Source organism: Lepisosteus oculatus, chromosome 7 (genome assembly GCF_040954835.1).
Source record: "Lepisosteus oculatus isolate fLepOcu1 chromosome 7, fLepOcu1.hap2, whole genome shotgun sequence".
Taxonomy (NCBI): Eukaryota; Metazoa; Chordata; class Actinopteri; order Semionotiformes; family Lepisosteidae; genus Lepisosteus; species Lepisosteus oculatus.
In genome coordinates this window covers 26825352-26844919 of record NC_090702.1, presented here as the reverse complement: position 1 = coordinate 26844919, position 19568 = coordinate 26825352, and the positions used below count along the sequence as shown (strand labels likewise).

Below are 19568 nucleotides of genomic sequence, written 5' to 3'. Positions count from 1 at the left end.
AGTTCAAGAGGATTTAATTTAAAACATTTAGTTACTGGAAGACTTGAAAATCAATGGGAAGAAAGAAAGTATTATTAGTTATATTAGTTATTATTAAGAATTGATTATATTAGATATTAGTTTTAATCCCTTCAAAATTTACCGTTGGCCCTGATAGGTTTTGTCTCTAGATAAACAGAGGGCTAAAACAAAAATTATTTGGACAAATGAGTGAAAATACAAAAAAGAATCACAGAGGACTGGCTATCAAAATAAAATCAGAATATATTAAAAGTGTTTTGATTCAAAACATCGATTGTTTCTTCTCAGGCTATATTAGGAATCCACAGCAGATGAGTGTGCTACACCTATTCTACAGGTACAGTAGGTTGGATGCCTCATTAAAGTGGGAGGTAGGGATGGCTCATTATAGTTTTGTGAGGGTTTTAGAGCACATTACCATTTTTGTTCAAGTTATTATTTTCATTCTCTTTATTTTATATTTAATTTATTTATCTGAGGTTTTGTCAAAATGTACGCCTGTAATAAACACCTACACATGGCAGAGATTGGGAATGGTAATCAAGGGGTTAACAACACGGCGCAAAAACTGGAAAAATTCCCAGGCAGTTTAGTCACTGAGCGAGTTAGCAGGTCATTTGAATACTGCCTTGATTGTACTGGGGCTTCGAGGCTTTCTCCACCCACCACCCAGCTCTTGAGATACCAAGTGTTCAACAATACACGAATTAAAACAACAGGCGTGATTAACAAAAACCTCTAGTATTGACATACAAGGCGACAAATATATTTGACTCCATGGTTTCTCGTTTGGTCCTTTAAAGGGGTACTGTCTCGGGCATATTACATACACTTCAGTAAATTAAATTATGTTCCTGTACCTTTAAGGATTTCGGTTCCTTCGAAGTGGGATTGGTTTCAAATGACGCCATCCTTTTATTTTTATCCCAATGACCTCATCTTTGGTTGAAGTTTAGTGTCCAGTGAAGTTTCGTTTTTTTCTTTTCGTTATATATATATTTTTACTTTTTTGGTTTGTTTCTGTAAAGGAAACGACAACTAGTTAACCTTAATTTTATGAAAGAGGACACAATGTGGCAATGGACAAACTAGATGTTGTTCCCGACACAGTAAGTTTCCAAAAATGACTTAAAATGACAAATTTACTGCCGGGCCTTGCAAGTGTTTCACATGTGTCTGGGATAAGCAGTGATGAAAGCTGAACTGACCTGTTTTAGTAGCCAAAAAATGAAATATGTGGTACAAAAGTTTGTTACTTGATGTTATTTATTTTAAGTAGCATCGAAACTTCGGGTATGTAATATTGCGCGCATACGCAATTTGTGTAAAGTACATTGTGTGTAATTTATCCCACGTAACGTTTTCGATCATGTTTTTTTCCTTTTGAGGTTAAAAGTAACTTCGTAGAGAGTCAATCGAAGATGACTTAGTTACACAACAAGAAGAATAGCTTCGATAATGACATTTGACAAATAATAAGATAACGTAGGCGAATATGTGAAAAAAATAGCCAGAATATCTCGAATGACTGTTAAACGTTTTAAAATAAATTGCACATAGTACATTCATACACAGACATCGTAAAATAAGTATTACGAAGTCATATTAAATGCGCTTTTTTAAGATTGAGAGACTCCTTAGCAGTGGGAAAGATGTACTGTAACTCGCTGTGGAGCGTACTGTAGGTACAGTCAGGTTTCTGCTCTCCCGATGATTCTTCTGGAAAGGTCTGTAACATTTGTGTGTCCTAAAGTTTAGAACCTAACCACATGTTATTAGAAAATATTTTCTGGCTAAGATAGTTATTTTCTATCACTGTTGTTATAATGAATTTGGTATTGCAACCGTAACGTGTAAGGTTCAAGCATTTAGCAACGACTGCAGTTTCAGTTTATTAATTGTATGTTAATAATCTTCTGTTACCCTTCTATTTTTGTCTCTACCTTCTTTTCCTTTTGATGTAAATCTCGTGGACTTAATGTAATCACTGATTTACATATTTTGAACTTTATTATGCTTCTACTCTGAAACACTGTCGTATGTTTTATCAGAATACGTGTTGGGTGTGATTGTGGATAGGTATACTGTAAACATACAGTAAGTTGTAGATGTAATGCCAACTTTGATTTCATGTTCTGTATGTATGCAACAGTCTGAGAGTTTTTGTAAAGTAGATTATGGAATTGATGTGCAAGATTATTTTTCTCCTTCTGTCCTTTTACATACTTTTTCATAGTTGCTTGGCAATTATAAGATATTGACACCAATATATTATCAATGTATTTTCCTCTGTGAACTCCACAATATGTGTCTAACATACTGTACAACTCTATGAGCTCTTTATTGACATGATGAACAGTGAAGAGGTAGTGTTCACTACAGACGTAAAAAGAACAGGCCTTCTTTGCTGAACATGGATTTAATATTTTACTCTGGAAAGTTTTAAGTTAAGGCGTTGTGAAACCTTACTTCAACAAGAGTTGCAACTAAGCCATTACCAGAGATCAACCGACCCTCTTACTCTGTCAGGACAGAAAGGCATCTCATAAAGTTCGCTCATTTGAAGTGCTCAGAGTTTGTGAGCAGAAACATTTTCAGAGGATAGAGGATCCCAGTTTTGTGACAGCACTTTCAGGTGTTAAATTTTAATCCTATAAATGTGAAAAAAAAAACAAAAGGTGGAAAAACTCACAAGCAGTTTTTTTCAGGGATGGTCGATATTGTCCTTAAAAGTTCAGAATACTACATGGTGTAATACCAGAATGTTTGGGAATTACGGTATTTCATTTTGGGATGCACCTGCTTGTGGACAAGTTGTTATTTTACATGAATGCGATTATTTCGTATTGAATGTGTTTGCATTCAACTGCTGTCATAAATATTTTGTGTTCAAATTGTGTTACTGTCTGTACTTAAGTAATACCCTTGGGTGAACTTCTGCCCAAATGTGACCAACTGTGGTCTAGGAGAACCACAATGGGGATGTTTTGTGAGGTCATGTTTAGTCATTAAAGCATTAATCATTTCGTGCTTAAGCATGAACGTCTTGAGATAACAGAAAATAATTTCAGAGGTTGATTGGTGGTTTTGCATTTTCATTCCAAGTCATCTCTCTGAATTAGCACATTGAGTTATATACCTGCTTTATTGGTAAAAATAAAATTATTCCACATACTTGGTACTTATTAATCAGATGAAAGCTATTCTGCATTTCTTGACTGTAGTGATTTCTTTAATTTTTACCACAATGCCCTTCTTTGTAATGCCTTATAATTTATACTCCTCCTCTGTCATGATATTTTTTTCCCACAAAACATTTTGATTTAAATGGATATAACAAGGCACATTAAAGTTGAATGAAAGGGATGATGATAAAGGAAGTATGTTAGTATTATATACTATCTATGCTAGATAGTATTAAGTACTATCTATGCTAACATACACATAGTACAGCAACAACTCTTAATGGATTTTACAATGGATAATATTAAAATATGACACCCAGATCCCCAGTTTTATAAATCATGAGAAAAAAATGATTTTTTAAATGAAAACATTTAAAGGAAAGTGTAAAGACTACTTCAGTCCTGTGGTCACATCAGGTACTGTGTAGTTGTGTAGTGTCTGGTGGGATTCCTGCATCCTGCTTACTCAGGAACGGCAGAGGAAGATGTAAAGCACCACCTGTGAATGTCAGTGGCTCTTCTGGTGTACGAAGGCCTACAATGAGATTGAGACCTCCAGCTTTCTTGGTCTCCATGCTGTTGTCCCATGCTTGTCTTGTTCGGTCCTGTCACACACAGGCATGTTTACAATACGAAACACTTCTAGAAAAGGTTGTATATAAAAAAAGAAGTAGTGGTCAGTGTAATTCAAATATTGTAAACATAGCCAGCAGCTATAGTATATGACCCTGCAACTCACAACTGGCAACCCACTGAAGCTCAGCAGGCTTGAGCCTGGTCAGTACCTGGCTGGGAGACCTCCTGGGAAAAACTAAGGCTGCTGCTGGAAGAGGTGTCAGTGGGGCCAGTAGGGGGAGCTCACCCTGCTGTCTGTGTGGGTCCTAATGCCACAGTATAGTGATGGCAACACTATGCTGTAAAAAAGATGCCGTCCTTAAATTAAACATAAAATTGTTGAAAGTCACAGGGCATTTCTCAAAAAGAGTAGGGGTGTTACCCTGGTGTCCTGGCCAAATTTCCCATTGGCCTATACCAGTCATGCCCTCCTAATAATCCCCATCTATGAATTGGCTTCATTACTCCGTTCTTCTACCCACTGATAGCTGATGTGTTGTGAGCATTCTGGGGAACTTTGGCTGCCGATGCATTATCCAGGTGGGGTTACACATTGGTGGTGGTGGTGGTGGTGGAGGGGAGTCCCCATTACCTGTAAAGCGCTTTGAGTGGAGTGTCCAGAAAAGGTGCTATATAAGTGTAAGCAATTATTATTAACATAGATTTCAAACAAAATCACAGCAAATCATAAGCTGTCAGGATGGGTCATGGAACACTAAATGAAAACATTGCAAAACCTCTTTTTAGGTATGACCTGGGAGAACAGACACATAGGCTTGAACAGCACCTGGACAAACTGCTGTGGGGTTTTGCACCACTGTGCAGGTGGAGCCATCTGGCCAAGGTTGGCCTGTTATGGCTGTCTCCCGTTAAGGGTGTTGATGAGTTGGTCCCACAGAGTTTCTGCTGGACTCAGGTCAGGAGAAAAAGCTGACCACCGCAAAACCTCGACATGTTTTCTTGAAGTCATGCTATTGTTATCCTAGCACCTTGTAGTTTTTTTTTATTTTATTGCAGAAAACATTTACGCTTCAGAATTGGATGGTGGGAAGGGAATGCTGTGGCACAAGGACCTTGTTGGTAATGTTGCAGTAGTGTTGACCTCGGTGTACACCACAGATGTCCTTGTGTTAAAGGAGATTCCTCCCTACATTATACTCTCCCAATTGGCTTGAGCAGTGCAAAGGTCAGCAAAATGCCCAGAATTACTTCTCAACACTCCTGGTCACCATCAATTCTGGGAAAACGTAACAACAACATTCATCAGTGAATGAAATGCTCCACCACTCTCTCTGCCACTGTCTCAAATGTTCTCCCAGAAAGAGGCAATTTTGTCATTCTTCTGTCACTGTTACTCCTGAGTGCCCCACAGGCATCCTAGAGCTTTTTTTCCTGGAGTTTCATGTGCTTCCCGGATGTGGTCTGTGCGTCACAGTGCTGGGATCCTGGTTTCTCTGGATTAGTCTCTTAGTTGTTAAAATGGAACATATCGTTCTCTAGGTATTTTCTGTCATTGACGGGCTGTCTTCAAACATAATGATAGCAAGTTACTCAGACAGGGTGTGGTAATGTATCAGGTTAAGGTTGTTGCATTAATTAAAACCATTTAAACCACTGAACAGCTATTTGAACAGATTCCTGACTAAATGATTTTGGACATTTAAACTTAACTGACCAATACCACACCCTGAGCATTTGGTGTTCTTTATGTAATCACATGAGCTCAGTCAACAAATAAACAAACCTGTCTAATCTCTATTTAAAAATGTAAGTAACACTATGCCCACTGAGGTTTTCATGGAAAATGTAGATGTAAAATGTGTTGTATTGATTTTGTTTATATTGTGTGAACGTGGTTTACAAAAAGGTCACAGTACTGTTGTCCTGATCAGGTCTAAACATCAACTGATCTGCATGTTCCAATCATATCACTATAGAATTCTTCTGCTCTCCAGAGACTTATACCATCTATCAGTCTGCAGTTTCCTACCAAGGAACGAGGTAGGAATTTGGAGATGAGAGGAGGGTTAAAGTTTTAGTTTTCATCACAGCCTGGTCTTAACTACAGTATATAGATGAATACTGATAAGAAAAATGCATAAATGTAAGGACAGAATGTGACAGTAGGTCCAACATAGGTATTGGGTTACCATAACTGTGTTGTGTTGGGTTCAGATTTGAACAAGGACATGGTAGGGGCCACTCAGTAACTGGAAGAGTTTCAGAATTAGTGTGCGACAGATTGGCAAGAGCTTTTCTCTACTACCTTGGCTCAAGACATGCTACCGAAACAATCTGGAGTTAAAAGATATCAAGTGTCACATACGAGCATAAGTTATGAAGCGACAGACTGGGGGATTTGCTGAGGACTGTTTCTGTGGAGTGATTGGAAGTAATTTGAACCCTAATAGCTAACCAGGTCTTTAAGGATCTGGTGTAAAGTAATGGGTTTTTGTACACTTGACCTATGGTTTACAGTAGGTCTACATTTTATTCTTTTGATTTGGATCTGTCAATTACTTTTGCCTCAGCTTTTATGGCTGCTACTCCTGCACAGGGAGAAAGAGGACATGAAGACATGTTGAATCCAGTTGAATCTGTTCATCCTTTGAGGCACCGCGCAGTCCAGATTGTGTTAAAGGGAAGTCGGTGCATATTGGAAGAGGGGTGTGTTTCTCGCTGATGTCACTGCAAGATTATAGGCACCTGGAAAGTCCCGGCTGACACTGTTGCACCAAAAGCTAAGAGTGTTCTGCTTTATTTAAAATCTATGCAACCCTAGGAAATCCTGGTCATTGTCATTTGATAGCCAAAGCCTGAACCAGTGATCCCTGCAAATTTTAAAACTCCCCTTGTATTCAGCAGTTTAATTGTAGCTGTGCTTCTGTTGACTAAGGGATCTATAAGATTACATTACCATACATTTTAATATAATGACACATCACAGTTGTGCTGGTGAATAGTCTATCATTTAACAGGTTTCCTCTTGCAGCTAGAGAAATAGTTTTTTTAGTTTGTTCTAGAGAAGAGCACCTAATACTGCTTATTGTAATCTATTATTTGTTCTTTATGTTTTGTTACTTAAAATTAGCTTTTAAAGGGAGGTTTTATGTTGTCATCCTGCTGTGTGGATTTGTAAAAGTCTTGGGATTTTCTTTGGCTAGCAAGCCTCATCATCTATTAGTCACTGGACCCTCTTTAGGAAAAGACAACAAGCCAAATGCATCGGCAGAACAAGGCACACGTTAGATCTTCAAGAGCATTCCATTGAAATATAATTATAAACGGGTAGGAATTATATCGTGAATTTTTGGCACTTCTAGCAGTTTCTTCTTCATTTCACTAGTCAGCTTTTTGTCATGACAAGTATTGCAGTCTTCTGTCCGTACATTCATTTGTTCTCCATGCTAGCACATGCAAGACTGCCAGACAGTTACAGCCCAGAGATTTGTTTGCATTGAAGTGGCAGGTAGGATTAAACAAAAATGCTGCATAATGTATTATTTTTTTCTGAAACATAGTCCAACAGTGAAAAACCTGAGTAAACGACATTACATTACACTATAACTTAAGAAAAATAAAGTTTTTAGGAAACCTCAACATGGAACCAATTAAAATCAAATACAGTCATGACCGAAATGTTTTCAGACTACTTGCTTAACATGACTTGTTACTTAAACATGCATAAACAATTTCTTTCATTCCGTTTTACTGAACTCTCCCACTGATCCCACTGTTCTGGGTTACTGTGTTTTTACTTCCAACATTTTCCAATTGCTAGGAAAGAAAATCCAAGCCTTTTTTTTCCATAGTTAGATTTCTCCTCGTCAAAAATCAAAACATTATATAGTATTTATGAATAAATAGTTATGTGGTGAACATTGTTATTATTTTGTATTTGCCAAGTATTTGTTTGAACACAAGAATCATTTCTGTAAGGTGCAGTATATGAAGACTCTCAAAGCTGTGCTTCTAAATAAGTGTGTCATGTGTGTGTCATGTGATGCTTCTTTTGGGTCACAAATGCTTTCCATTCCTGCATTAGTCAAGCTCCATTTGCTCTGTCATTTGTATTCATCATCTCCATGACTTCAGCCAAGATAAATTAAATACTTTTTAGAGAGCATGATTTGGTCAGTTTAATCAATAGCAGAAAAAAACAGAATAGCACACTTGATCCGTCTGTAAAGGGTAATGCCAACCTAATTATTCGGAGTCCCTGCGTGGGTTTGAGGCAAGGAAAGCACTGCAAATACGAGACGTTCCAGGCTGGACTTGGAATGAGCTCTTCTGGAGTTTAAGGCTTGAAGTGCTGCATAGTTCCAGTATGTAGAAAAAAAACAAATGATGTTGAACAGTGTTTTCTTTGTGATTTTAATGACTCTCTTGTGTTTTTTTTAATTATGGTCTGAAGTGTTGTATTGATTCATTTCTTTTTTAAAAAACATTTTGGAAATCTCCTGATGCATGTAAATGAGCAAAGTCCTGTTATATATAATATATTAATCCACTGTCTATTATCTATTAACCTGTTGTAGGTTATCTGATGCGCTGGCTGTTGACATTTACTTGTTTTATAACAGTAGTAGTTGCTTCTGCCAGAAAAAAAATAGAAAGTTTTATATTCAGATAACCTGGGGCAGATGCTCTCTTTTCATTTATCTGTCAATTTTTAGGAGAGATGTTAGTTTTTTTGTGTCATTACAATAAATATCCCACTCAGCTATTTCTGTATTCCACCTAAACTATGTTATATACTAATACATCCAACATAAAGTTTTGAAAATGTGTTTTAAAAAAAGAGCAGCATTTATGTACAAGGTTTAATAAAATATATAGTGCACTAAAGACATAATTCTTAAACAGGAGGTCATACATTTATGCACATGTTTCCACTCATGAGAATAAATAGTTGTATGTTTTTGAGCCAGTAATACTAAACAAACAATCCAAGTATCCTTAGGAAAATCCACACTTTCATGACCTCCGTGTTTGAACTAACTGGTTTTACAGAGCGAAATAGATAATTGATTATTTATTTTTTTAAATTATTCTCTTGATTTACTGTTTCAGTCCTCAGCAAATATGGTAAAGTAGAGAGGTCAATGCTAAGAGAGAAAAGAAACAGACTGGTTTAGTCATAAGAGAGATCACAGAACATAAAGGAAACATTCCTATAAGAAGGTTCTTGTGTTCAAAGCCAAAAGGCAGGGCAAGGCCTTTTATTGTGTTGAACATTTTTGCATTGGAGTTGTACGAATGTAAAACACAGTTTTCCTGAAAACAAAATTATACATAAACAAGTAAAAAATAATCATATAAAATGGTTACTCTAAGAGTTAAATTCCTAAAGAATGGCTTGGTTCTCTTATGTATCATAATAATTCAAGTATCTTGTCCGTTAACCACAACAAAGCCAGGATACTTAGCTGCTGTCTCTTGTTTTCTACAAGAAAGTGGCCTAATTGTAGGTAAGCTATGCCTGTACAATAGGCAGGATGACTAAAACTCTCTTTTGCCATGAATTTGTCTTAACGTACTGTATCTCACAAGTTAAACATGCAGTTGGAATGATTGTGAAGTATGTTTTAACGTTACCCATTGTTTGATTGTCATTCACTTGTAAGCCTACATGTGTTGAATCGTATCTGAAAACAGGTCGCTCCTGCTGTCCTTGGCCTTTGATCTCAGCACTGTACGCATGCATGCACAGTTGTGTCATGGTTGTGCAATCGGGGCTAACAAGGGCTTACCTGGGGCTTGTTGTAATTGAGAGGAGGCATCCAGAAGCAACCCTCGAACAAATGTCACTCTTGAGTAGAGTAAAGGAGATGTTTCATTTATGAAAAACCTATTGATATGCTTAAGTGTTCTAATGTGTCGGGCTGTTGTGCTTCAATTCGACAGTGATAAATTGTTTGTTTGAGTTTTTCATAACATTTCTGGTCAGCTTCATAGCCCCCTGAGTCTCAGTGGGCATGTCCACCACTGAACTCCGTAGGACACTGAGAAAGAACGTTTTGGTTAAATTGCATCTTGAAATTGAAGATAGTTTTGAAACTGAAATAACTCAAAATAAGCACACATTAGGACTCCTGCGTTCCAGTGCTTGTAATTCTATGACAAATCAACATACAGTGTGGTACAGTGTAGACGAGTCACTTTTTGTACTTTGTGCCCATCTTTTCAATTGCACAGAGTTAACTGTTAATATATTACCTATATTAAAACTAATTGCTGGTGTTTACTGTCTGTGGTGACCAGAGCATTTACAGTGCCTAGGTTCATATCAGCTTCAGTGTCTGATGTTTCTAGACACAAAGTAATTTCCCAATATTCCATTATTTTGTTTCATAAAAATAATTAAACTACCATCGCTTGCATGCGTTATGGGTTCAAGTTATAGTTTTCTGTTTTTTCATCTGGAAGATGCCTCTTTTTCTGTCAAATCCTTTTAATTACACAATTAAATTTCTTAACCTTGCCGTTTAAGTCTGCTTTTTTTGTCAGTAGACAGTGTGGATGATCCAGAAAATAGCAACTACTCTTAGTAAAATAGCTTTGTGTGTGCTTTTGTTTCATATTTTTGAAAAATGTAGTAGTCTATTATCTTCAGTTGTTGTAAAGGATCAGTATTTTGTGTATGAACAGTCATGGACCATGGAACAATGCCAAAGGTTTTGTTTAATGTGTACTGTTGTGAAAACAGAAAAGCTCAGCAAAACCAAGGAAAACCCACTGGGAAAAGTAACTTTGCAAACTTGCAGAATTGTTAGGGCCATAATTTGAAGCAACAGATTGTATGAACGGAAAAAAATGTCTGTCATTACTATGGTTGCATTCTCCTTTTGCATTCTCATTTTGGGCATGTTTGTTAACTCATTCATATTAAAATATTGCCTTTTTAATTCAAAATGTTAAGTGCACACACAACCAGATGTGTAAATACACAGATAGTGTGAAACAAGAAAAAGAAATATAGGAGTCTTGCATCTTAAACACTGAAATGCAAAGCTCTTTATTTTGTTTACAACTGCAAGATGTTTGCAACTATTAATCATGTTGTAGTACCATTTGCTGTAGTGCATATGTGGAGAAGTTAAATTTCTATCTGCCAGTAGTCCCATGGATACACACTGAGGAATCTTCCATACTTTTTATTGAAACACTTGAAAAGTAGTATTTTGTTGTGTCAGTGCTATCAGCTGTGCTTCCTGCACAGTTTAGCATATTATATAATCAAAATACTTTGAAGTTATGTCTTGTCTAATTGATCAATAGAAATGTCCATGGATACTTTAACCGGGATAAATGGTATAAAATTATTTGAAAAATCCCTGTACCTGAAAGGGCACACCCAAAATGATTTAGGAAGCTCTGTGCATGTCTAAGATAGAGAGGATAGAAAGTACCACAAAAGACTCTTTAATCATTAGTAAAATGCTGAATATAGAAACAAACGGTAAAGTATTGCAAGATGTTAGAGCAGAAATCATTTCCCACTCGTTGTTTCTGAATTAGGCTGTCTGGTATGTAGCCTTCCACCCCCAACCTTAAAAAAATATTGTGCTTTTCTAGGTCCTCTGCTCAATTGAAAATAATATGAACAAATAAGCTCTCCCATTACCATCCATTTGTTAGGACAGATTTCAACAAAGTAATCCTGTCCCTCAAAAATGATATAGCCAGCACACATGGGAATGCAAAAGCCCAAGCCTCATTATCTAGCATGTCTGTTAGAATGAAACAAGAATATTACTGATTAAGTTGTGTGCTGGGTACACTTTAAAATGCAGGAATGTTCAAAAGCTGCTGTGTGTTGTATCTGTATTTTTGACATATCATTCAGTACATATTAGAGATGTATGAAGGGACATGATATACAGTACATGCTTTGAGAGTAATAGGACTTATAATTTACTACCCGTTGTTACATAGGTTATTTTAATTTTCATAGGTTACATAGGTCATGTAGCACTGGTTGCATTGCATGAAAAGTATAATATTGCTCCAGTGACATGGATGTCAGAAAAAAATTGTCTGAGAAATTGTTGTCGTTAAAATGGAAAAATGAATGTGTTTTTTCTGTACAGGGATAAATTTGGAATTTATGTTGGAATGCTGTTAGTGAAAAGGTCACACAATTTGTATGTCGGAACTGACATAATTTTCCTTTTACAGAATCACTTCAGTCTCTAAATGTTAAGTAACTGAAATGATAGAGGTCTCTTTCAACTAAGTGGTTTTGATGTAATTTAGTTCTGTATACGTATACGTCTGGTACAGTAATGAGTTTGACTTGCCAGGATCCGAGTTAACTATATACAGTACAGTGGATATAAGTCTACACATCCTTATTGAAATTGCAGGTTTTTCTGATGTAAAGCCAGAAATCAAGATAAATCATGTAGACATTTTTCCATCTTTAATGTGACCTTGCAACCAACAAAATTCAAGAGAAAAACAAATGGATAGTTATTAGGAAAAATAATTGAAATTAAAAAACCTACAACACCCTGGTTGCATAAGTGTGCACACCTTTTATAATGGGGGCTGTAGCTGTGTTCAGATTTAACCAATCACATTCAAAATCCTGTCCAAAGGTAAGTAGCATACACCTGCCATCAATGAAAGTGATTCTGATTAACCCCAGATAGAAATCAGCTTTTCCTCTAGGGTTTCCTTGAAACTTTGGTAGTTGCATTCTACTGGAATAGCTATGGCCACAAGGAGCTGACAAAACATCTACAGGATCATATTGTTAAAAATGACCGATCAGGAGAGAGGTAGAAAAGAATATCAAAGGCATTGGATGTACCATGGAGCACTGTGAAGACTATCATCAGTAAGTGGAGACACAGGGACATTGCTAAGATCAGGATGACCCTCCAAAGTTGATGACAGGACAAGGAGAAAACTTATCAGGGAGGCTACCAAGAGGCCGACAGTAAGATTGAAGGAGCTGCAGGCTGTTCTGATAGGTACTGGTCACTCCTTGCATGTGACAACAATCTCCCGTATTCTGCACACGTCTGGGCTATGGGGTAAGGTGGCAAGATGGAAGCCATTTCTCACAAAAAAGAACATCCAAACCCATCTAAATGTTGCAAAAAACACATTCAATCACCCTAAAACATGTGGGAAAAAGTCTTATGGTCTGACGAGACAAAGGTTGAACCTTTTGGCCTTAAACCTAAGAGAACACCATGCCTACTGTGAAGCATGATGGCGGCAACATCATGCTTTTGGGCTGCTTCTCTTCAGCAGGGACAGGGGCTCTAGTCAAGATAGATGGGATAATGACTAGCTCCAAATATCAAGATATTTTGGCACAAAACCTGCTGATCCCTGTCAGAAAGCTGAAGATGAAGAGGAATTTCACCTTTCAACATGATAATGACCTAAAGCACACATCCAAGTCAACCAAGGAATGGCTTCAGAAAAGGAAGATCAAAGTCTTGGCATGGCCTAGTCAGAGCCCAGTCCTCAATCCCATAGAAAATCGGTGGAATGGCCTAAAGGAGATCCCCTGGCAATTTGAAGGAGCTCAAACTTTGGTGTGCAAAGTTGATAGAGACTTATTCACAAAGACTTACTGCTGTAATAAATGCAAAAGGTGCTCCCACAAAGTATTAGTTGAGGGTGTGTGCACACTAATGCAACCAGGGTATTGTAAGATTTTTAATTTCAATTATTTTTCCTATTATTTGTTTTTCTCTTGAATTTTGTTCGTTGCAAGGTCACATTAAAGATGGGAAAAATGACTGACATGATTTATCTTGATTTCTGGCTTTACATCAGAAAAACCTGCAATTTCAATAAGGGTGTGTAGACCTTTTATATCCACTGTATCATAAATATGTGGAGTTTTCTTCATTGATGTTTAGATTAAATTAAGATTTTGACAACTGCTTAGATCCAAGATATCCTGAAGTGATATTGACTAACTATGAACAAGTGTTCTTTATAATGTATACATCACAAAAGAGCTGCTATAATATTATTTCTCACGGGTGGCTGACTGTAACCCATAACACTCCTATGATGACTCAGGCACAGTTTTCCCTTAGTATGCTTTAAAGCCCTTTCTGTGCATAGAAATGAAAAGATGATGACTTTATAACTTCCAATTGAATATTACAGGCACGTATAGGCTATTTTTTCTGGAACATTAACATTTGCCTGTGAAATCTTATTGACACCAATGGAAAATGTGTAGAACATGATTAATTCAAGACATCTGTGGTATGCTGTAATAACGTGAAAATCAATCTTGTTTCCAAATAGCGACTTTAAAGTTTATATTTTTCTTTTAAATGCTCATCATTTAGACCAAGACCACAAGTCTGAATTCAAGTACATTTATTTAAGTAGGAACAACCTCTGAAGATTTCCATCACTTTTTGTGTAGCTGATTATAAAAAGTTAATTTTCATTCATACAAAGATCTAGAAAGATGTAGGATTCTAAGAACCAAAAACAAATGGAAAACAACTTGATAAACTTATGTGGAAGACAAGGGTGGTCATCTCTGGCTCATACTTGAAGGTCACAGTTATGGTTGGTTACTCTTGTCAAATTTAAGATAAATGTTCCTGAGGAATCTGAAAAGATGCAAGCGAAAAATCTTAACATCTGAAATTGGTGGACTGCTGACATGCTTGTTGACCCATCTTTGATCTGATATGGCAGACAGGGCCACACACCCCTAAAAGAGATGTACAGTAAAGCTAAAGAAGCATTGCTAGTATGTCCTTCCAAACTAGCCACAAGTGGAAGATTCTTCAGTTTCTCTGGCTGATTCACACTTATGTTTTACAGAGTGCGGTTATGCTACGTGCATAGTACTGTCCAGAAGAGGCGCTGATTTGTCAAGATAATATGGGGAGCAGTCACAGATACAGAACCAGCACAGTTAATTGAATGCAGTGCTGTCTGGGTTACTGTACGTCTCACAAGTAGCTTTGGAAATAGTGGTTTGAAAATAGTATTTTCAGGGCGAAGCATTGCATGTGTTCTGTGTAGGAACTCTACATTTCTGTATCATAGTTTTAATGTGGTATTCATAACACAATATAAAGACCTTCCATGTTTAAGTCCCAGGATTATGTGCTCAGTCCCAGGATTGCACAGTTGTTTGGTATTAATTTCCCAATTCTTTGCTGGTAATCTCTACTGTTTGCTAATTTAATTTTCTAGTCTGCCTCTGGTTTGTGTTCTGTGCAGTGTGTCTTTCAAGACTAAAGGTTACATTCTCATTACTTCTCATCTCGCTTAAAAAATGTGACCTGAAGAGCTCTTCCTATAAGACATGAGTATTCACTCAGATATTTTTGCTGTTTATAATCTGTTGTCTTATCCAACACATGGTTGGGATGAACATTAAATCTATAAAGGAGAATGGGAACAGGCAAGTGGCAGTAGCTAGACCGCAGTAGGAGAAGAAAAATATGTGAACCCTTTTACATTCAAAGATGAAACTGCATACGCTAAATAATTTGAACATAAATGCACAGAACAGCTTGAAACTGTTCAACTGTTCACTCTGCAAAACTATTTCCTGTACATTGTAAGGGCATTAGTATATGATATCTACTTGGTTGATTTTAAAATCCAAAGAAAGCGGACCATAGTCAAAAGTAATGTTGAGGAGCTCAGTCTAGTTTTCGATTGTCTGCAGTGGAGAAGTATCACTGTGTATTTGCTGTGTAAAGCCTCAAGTTTAATTGTCCTTGTTAGCCTGTACTCCCTGTGGACTGTTGTTGCTCGGAAGTTATCTTGCAATTCTGAAAATGCTGTTAGTGTAAACTTGGCAAGTGCAAAACAGGGTTGTATAGGTCTTTGATAACCTTTGGGTTCTTGTCCTGGGATATGTTGTATTTAAAAGGCTCCTTTTTGATTTCTGCTTGCACAGTTCTGAAAGTATAATCAGGCTTGCTTTTTATCAATATTAAGGAAGCCAAGTGGGAATGCAAAGTTAAGGTTTCGGTTTACAAAACTATCCTCCTAAATGTGCATCTTTAGATGTTTTCTGCAATTGAGTAGACAAAACAGAGTCCGTTAAATTTTCTCCATGTGAATTATGTTTAAGTGCATGCTTAAACTGAAGGCAGTTTTCTTGGTGGCCTGCTTTAACTGCGACCTCAGGCACCTGGGCACCTGCTGAGCTGTCAGATAGGGTACTTGGAAACCACTTCTGAATTGCAGGCAGTGATTGCTGTACTGAAGGCAATGTCAGCTGCTAATGTAAAGGACATAATTGCTTTTAGAAAGAAGGGTGAAGACACTCGCTTTCAGAATCTGTCCAAAAGGGTTGTGATGTTTAAACTGAGGTGACAGAAGCGTTCCTGTTTACTTTTTCAGCTGAATTGGTCTGTACAGTAGTTGCAGGCTGCTAGATAAATCCAGTTTTCATAGCTTCTGTACATATGGAGCTTACATTTTAGCAGGTTACACTGCATTTTGAAAATTACTTTTAAAATAATTTGCATTTTTGTGTTTGCACATTGCCTTTATTTTCCTTGAGAACACTGCTGGAGATATTTTGAATGTATTACGTCTTTTTTGTAAGTCATTGTAAACTGTACTTTTAACTATATTGAAATTTAGAAGATCAAATAGATGTGGTGACCTAGTTTATTGCACAATACATCAGTATGTTTTTCTAGTGATTCTAGAACTGAAAATCATTGTTGCTTTGCTAATTTGATTGTGTCTATGGTGTTCATTTACATAATTTCCATTGCTAATGTGACCATTCTTGCACTTGCAGGTCTATCGTGTCTTACGTTACCTGCATGTCTCCTAAATATTTATGATAGTACAGATTAAACATTTATCAATGTAGCAGTTTATTTTCTGATAGAAAAATATAGACCGCAGGCTTTTAATAAATCCGAGGTGTAGTTTAAAAATATAATGAAGTAGATTACAAAACGTTAAAATGGTGAGAAATCTTGTATGTTTCATGCAAGAAATGTAGAGGATCACGTTCATCCCCTTTGGCTAATGTCACGTTCCTACATTTTGTTTTAGCAGTCTGTTGTGTGTGGTCGGTTGTGAATGGACTTGTTTTGGGGAAATTCAGCCATGCTGTTCATTACTTCAACTACTCGTTTTACAGCATGTCTGGGAATTTCCACAGGTTTTTTTTTTTTACTGAGCCAGCTGCTGCTGTGAGAGTCTAATGGGAAGTAAAGTTTAGTAGTCATACATTTCACACCTTCCCCTTTGAGTCTGAAGAAGGAACAGTTGTTGAGTTACGTCATGGAAAGAGGTGATTTTTACTATTTCCTAAATCATATTACCCTTTTTTAGTTTGAAGCTTCTTGACGTGTGATTAGAAGCTTACGGAAATTTGTAAAGGACGTGATTTCTTCAATGCATTAACTGCTCCGTCAGCTAATTTTGTAAGATAAATTACTGAAAGTGAATTAGCTACTTTGTCTTGTACTTACCATTCCTATGCCCAGGCCCTACTAAAGCAGAATGAAATACTGAAATATCCTTTCTTTTGAAAAACTCACCAAGCTTTTATCATTCAGATTTAATGCTTTGCAGTGGATAGATCTGAGCCAGTATGTTTGGCTTCTCAGCAGGTTGTCTAATTTCAATCCAAGGCTTCCTTGTAGCAATGCCTTTAAACCAATCTTTACCTTCACTAGGTGCTGCAGAAAGGTCGAAGTTCACTGAAATTATTGCAATTAGCCTGAACAATCTAAGGTCTGTTTCTGAAAGCTTTGTTGGGTGAAGAAATGCCTTATGTCTTCAGTTTATTGTTAATTTAAAGTAAATCGCTATTCTTTTTTTTACCTTTTTCAGACAAGTACTTAAGCATGAAGAACCGAAGAAATAAAAGTAAAGAATGATGTAATCCCTACGCTGCCCGGGAAAAAGCATCTTTTGTCTCAATTGTGCAATGGTGTGAAAGAGTTTCCCCCAACTGCAAGCTATCTTCCAGTGAATTAAACGTAGTGGATGCAGCTTGCCGTTTGGCAAAGACCCTGTATTTAAGCACGGACACATAAAAGGGTAGAGTTTTCTTTGAGTGAGCCAGGCTTTTCTTTACAAATGGGATCAGCTTTTCATCTGCCAAGCACTACCAGGATGACATCATCCGTCGCTGCCACAATGAAGCAGTTCATCTCCGGAGGACTCTTCTAGTTCCGTCACTGCCGTGGACTCGGAGAGCAGGCCAGCGAGTGCGAGAGGAGAGAGCGCGAAGAGGGGCGGTCAGGAGACGCCACTGCGGGTTCGCCATGACGGAGCAGCGCAGCGGAGTGCGGGACATGGGGGCCGAGAGCCTGGTGGCCCTGCTGGAGGGTGGGGCAGACAAGGTGCTGCTGATTGATAGCCGCCCTTTCGTGGAATACAACACCTCCCACATCCTGGAGGCGGTCAACATCAACTCCTCCAAGCTCATGAAGAGGAGGCTGCAGCAAGACAAAGTCTTGATCACGGAGCTCATTCAGCACTCTGCCAAGAAGAAGGTGGGTCACCGGCAGCCCTTCTGTCCTGTACTGCTCTGGCGGAGTAATGAGCAAGGGGTGCAGTCTCGCCATGCAGCCACGCCAGTCCTCAAGAGTACTTTAAATCCTGAGGTTCATACTTCCGAAACACCACACGTAACGTGTAGTAACGCTGCATACCTGGGCTTTCTTGTGCTTAAGAAATACTGTCGACGAAAAAACAGTTTTGCAGTTTAAGATATTCATTATGTATCCTTCAAAGTACCATAAAGGACAAAGTTTCCTGCAAGAGATGGCATTCCTGATCCTGTCTCCAGCTTTCCAGAAGAAAACTTGGACTGCTTAGTGGTACAGTAGTTTTGGCAAAGCCATGTGATCATTTAGTAGTTTCATTTGAAAAGAACACTCATTCTCTCCATATTATGGGAGGTTACTGAGGTGTATGCAGCATTACTTAAACTAACCCCTTCCACATACTAAACTCTGCGTAGCAGTATTACAGAAATTGGATATTTTTACCTACAGTTACACAGAAATAGGGGCAATCAGCAGGAGCAGACATTGAATCCATCCATCATGAGATATTAGCACTGTCACCTATTCCTTGTAGGGGTTGCAGGTCACCTAGATCCTAACCTGGAAGCACAGGGCTTACAAAAAGAATATACTTGTAAAATGATGCGAGTGATACAAAATACAAATATCTTGCAGTAATTTGTGAGACTGTGCAAAGTTATCAGATGAGTTAGAACATCCTCACTAGCAAATTGGTTTTCAGTTTGAAATTTCAAGGGACTCAGCCCAATGAGCTTGATCTAGTGAAGTAATGAACAATTGCAAAATACACTCCAATGATGTCAGATTGAATCTGAATGATTGTGAAATGGATTCCTACGGATTTTACAGAATATCTTAACAAAAGTTGGCCTCAACATGTATTTAAACATTTTACAAAACTTCAGTTTCTTTAAGAATTATGTCTGCTTGCTTTGCGTTTTCTGAATATTTAAAATGGTTTAAAGTTTTGTGGTGTTTTAGTGTCTTTTGGGGGTAGACAAATATGTTAAATTGAATATAACTATTTCAGCTTTATTACTGATTTTATATGTCGGATGTACATACTGTACATTAATGTTACATTGTTCATTGTAGAATAGCCATTACTAATATGAAATACATTATTTTGAGTAGGTAATGTAATGTACATGTTTTTTATTCAGCTGTGTAATATTGGAGTGGTTAGTTTTTTCTGGTTCACCCTTGAATTTTGCTGGGCCTT

General features: G+C 37.4%; 1 protein-coding gene across 1 annotated transcript in view; it reads left to right on the top strand.

Moving 5' to 3' along the window:
• Positions 1–945: 945 nt before the first annotated feature.
• The window catches only part of dusp16 (dual specificity phosphatase 16), a 30298-nt gene continuing 11675 nt past the window's right edge, over positions 946–19568 (top strand). The window contains exons 1-2 of the mRNA XM_006633633.3: positions 946–1130; positions 17643–18310. Coding sequence (XP_006633696.2) covers positions 18080–18310 — 231 coding nt within the window. The 5' untranslated portion in view covers positions 946–1130; positions 17643–18079. The remainder of the gene's footprint in view (positions 1131–17642; positions 18311–19568) is intronic.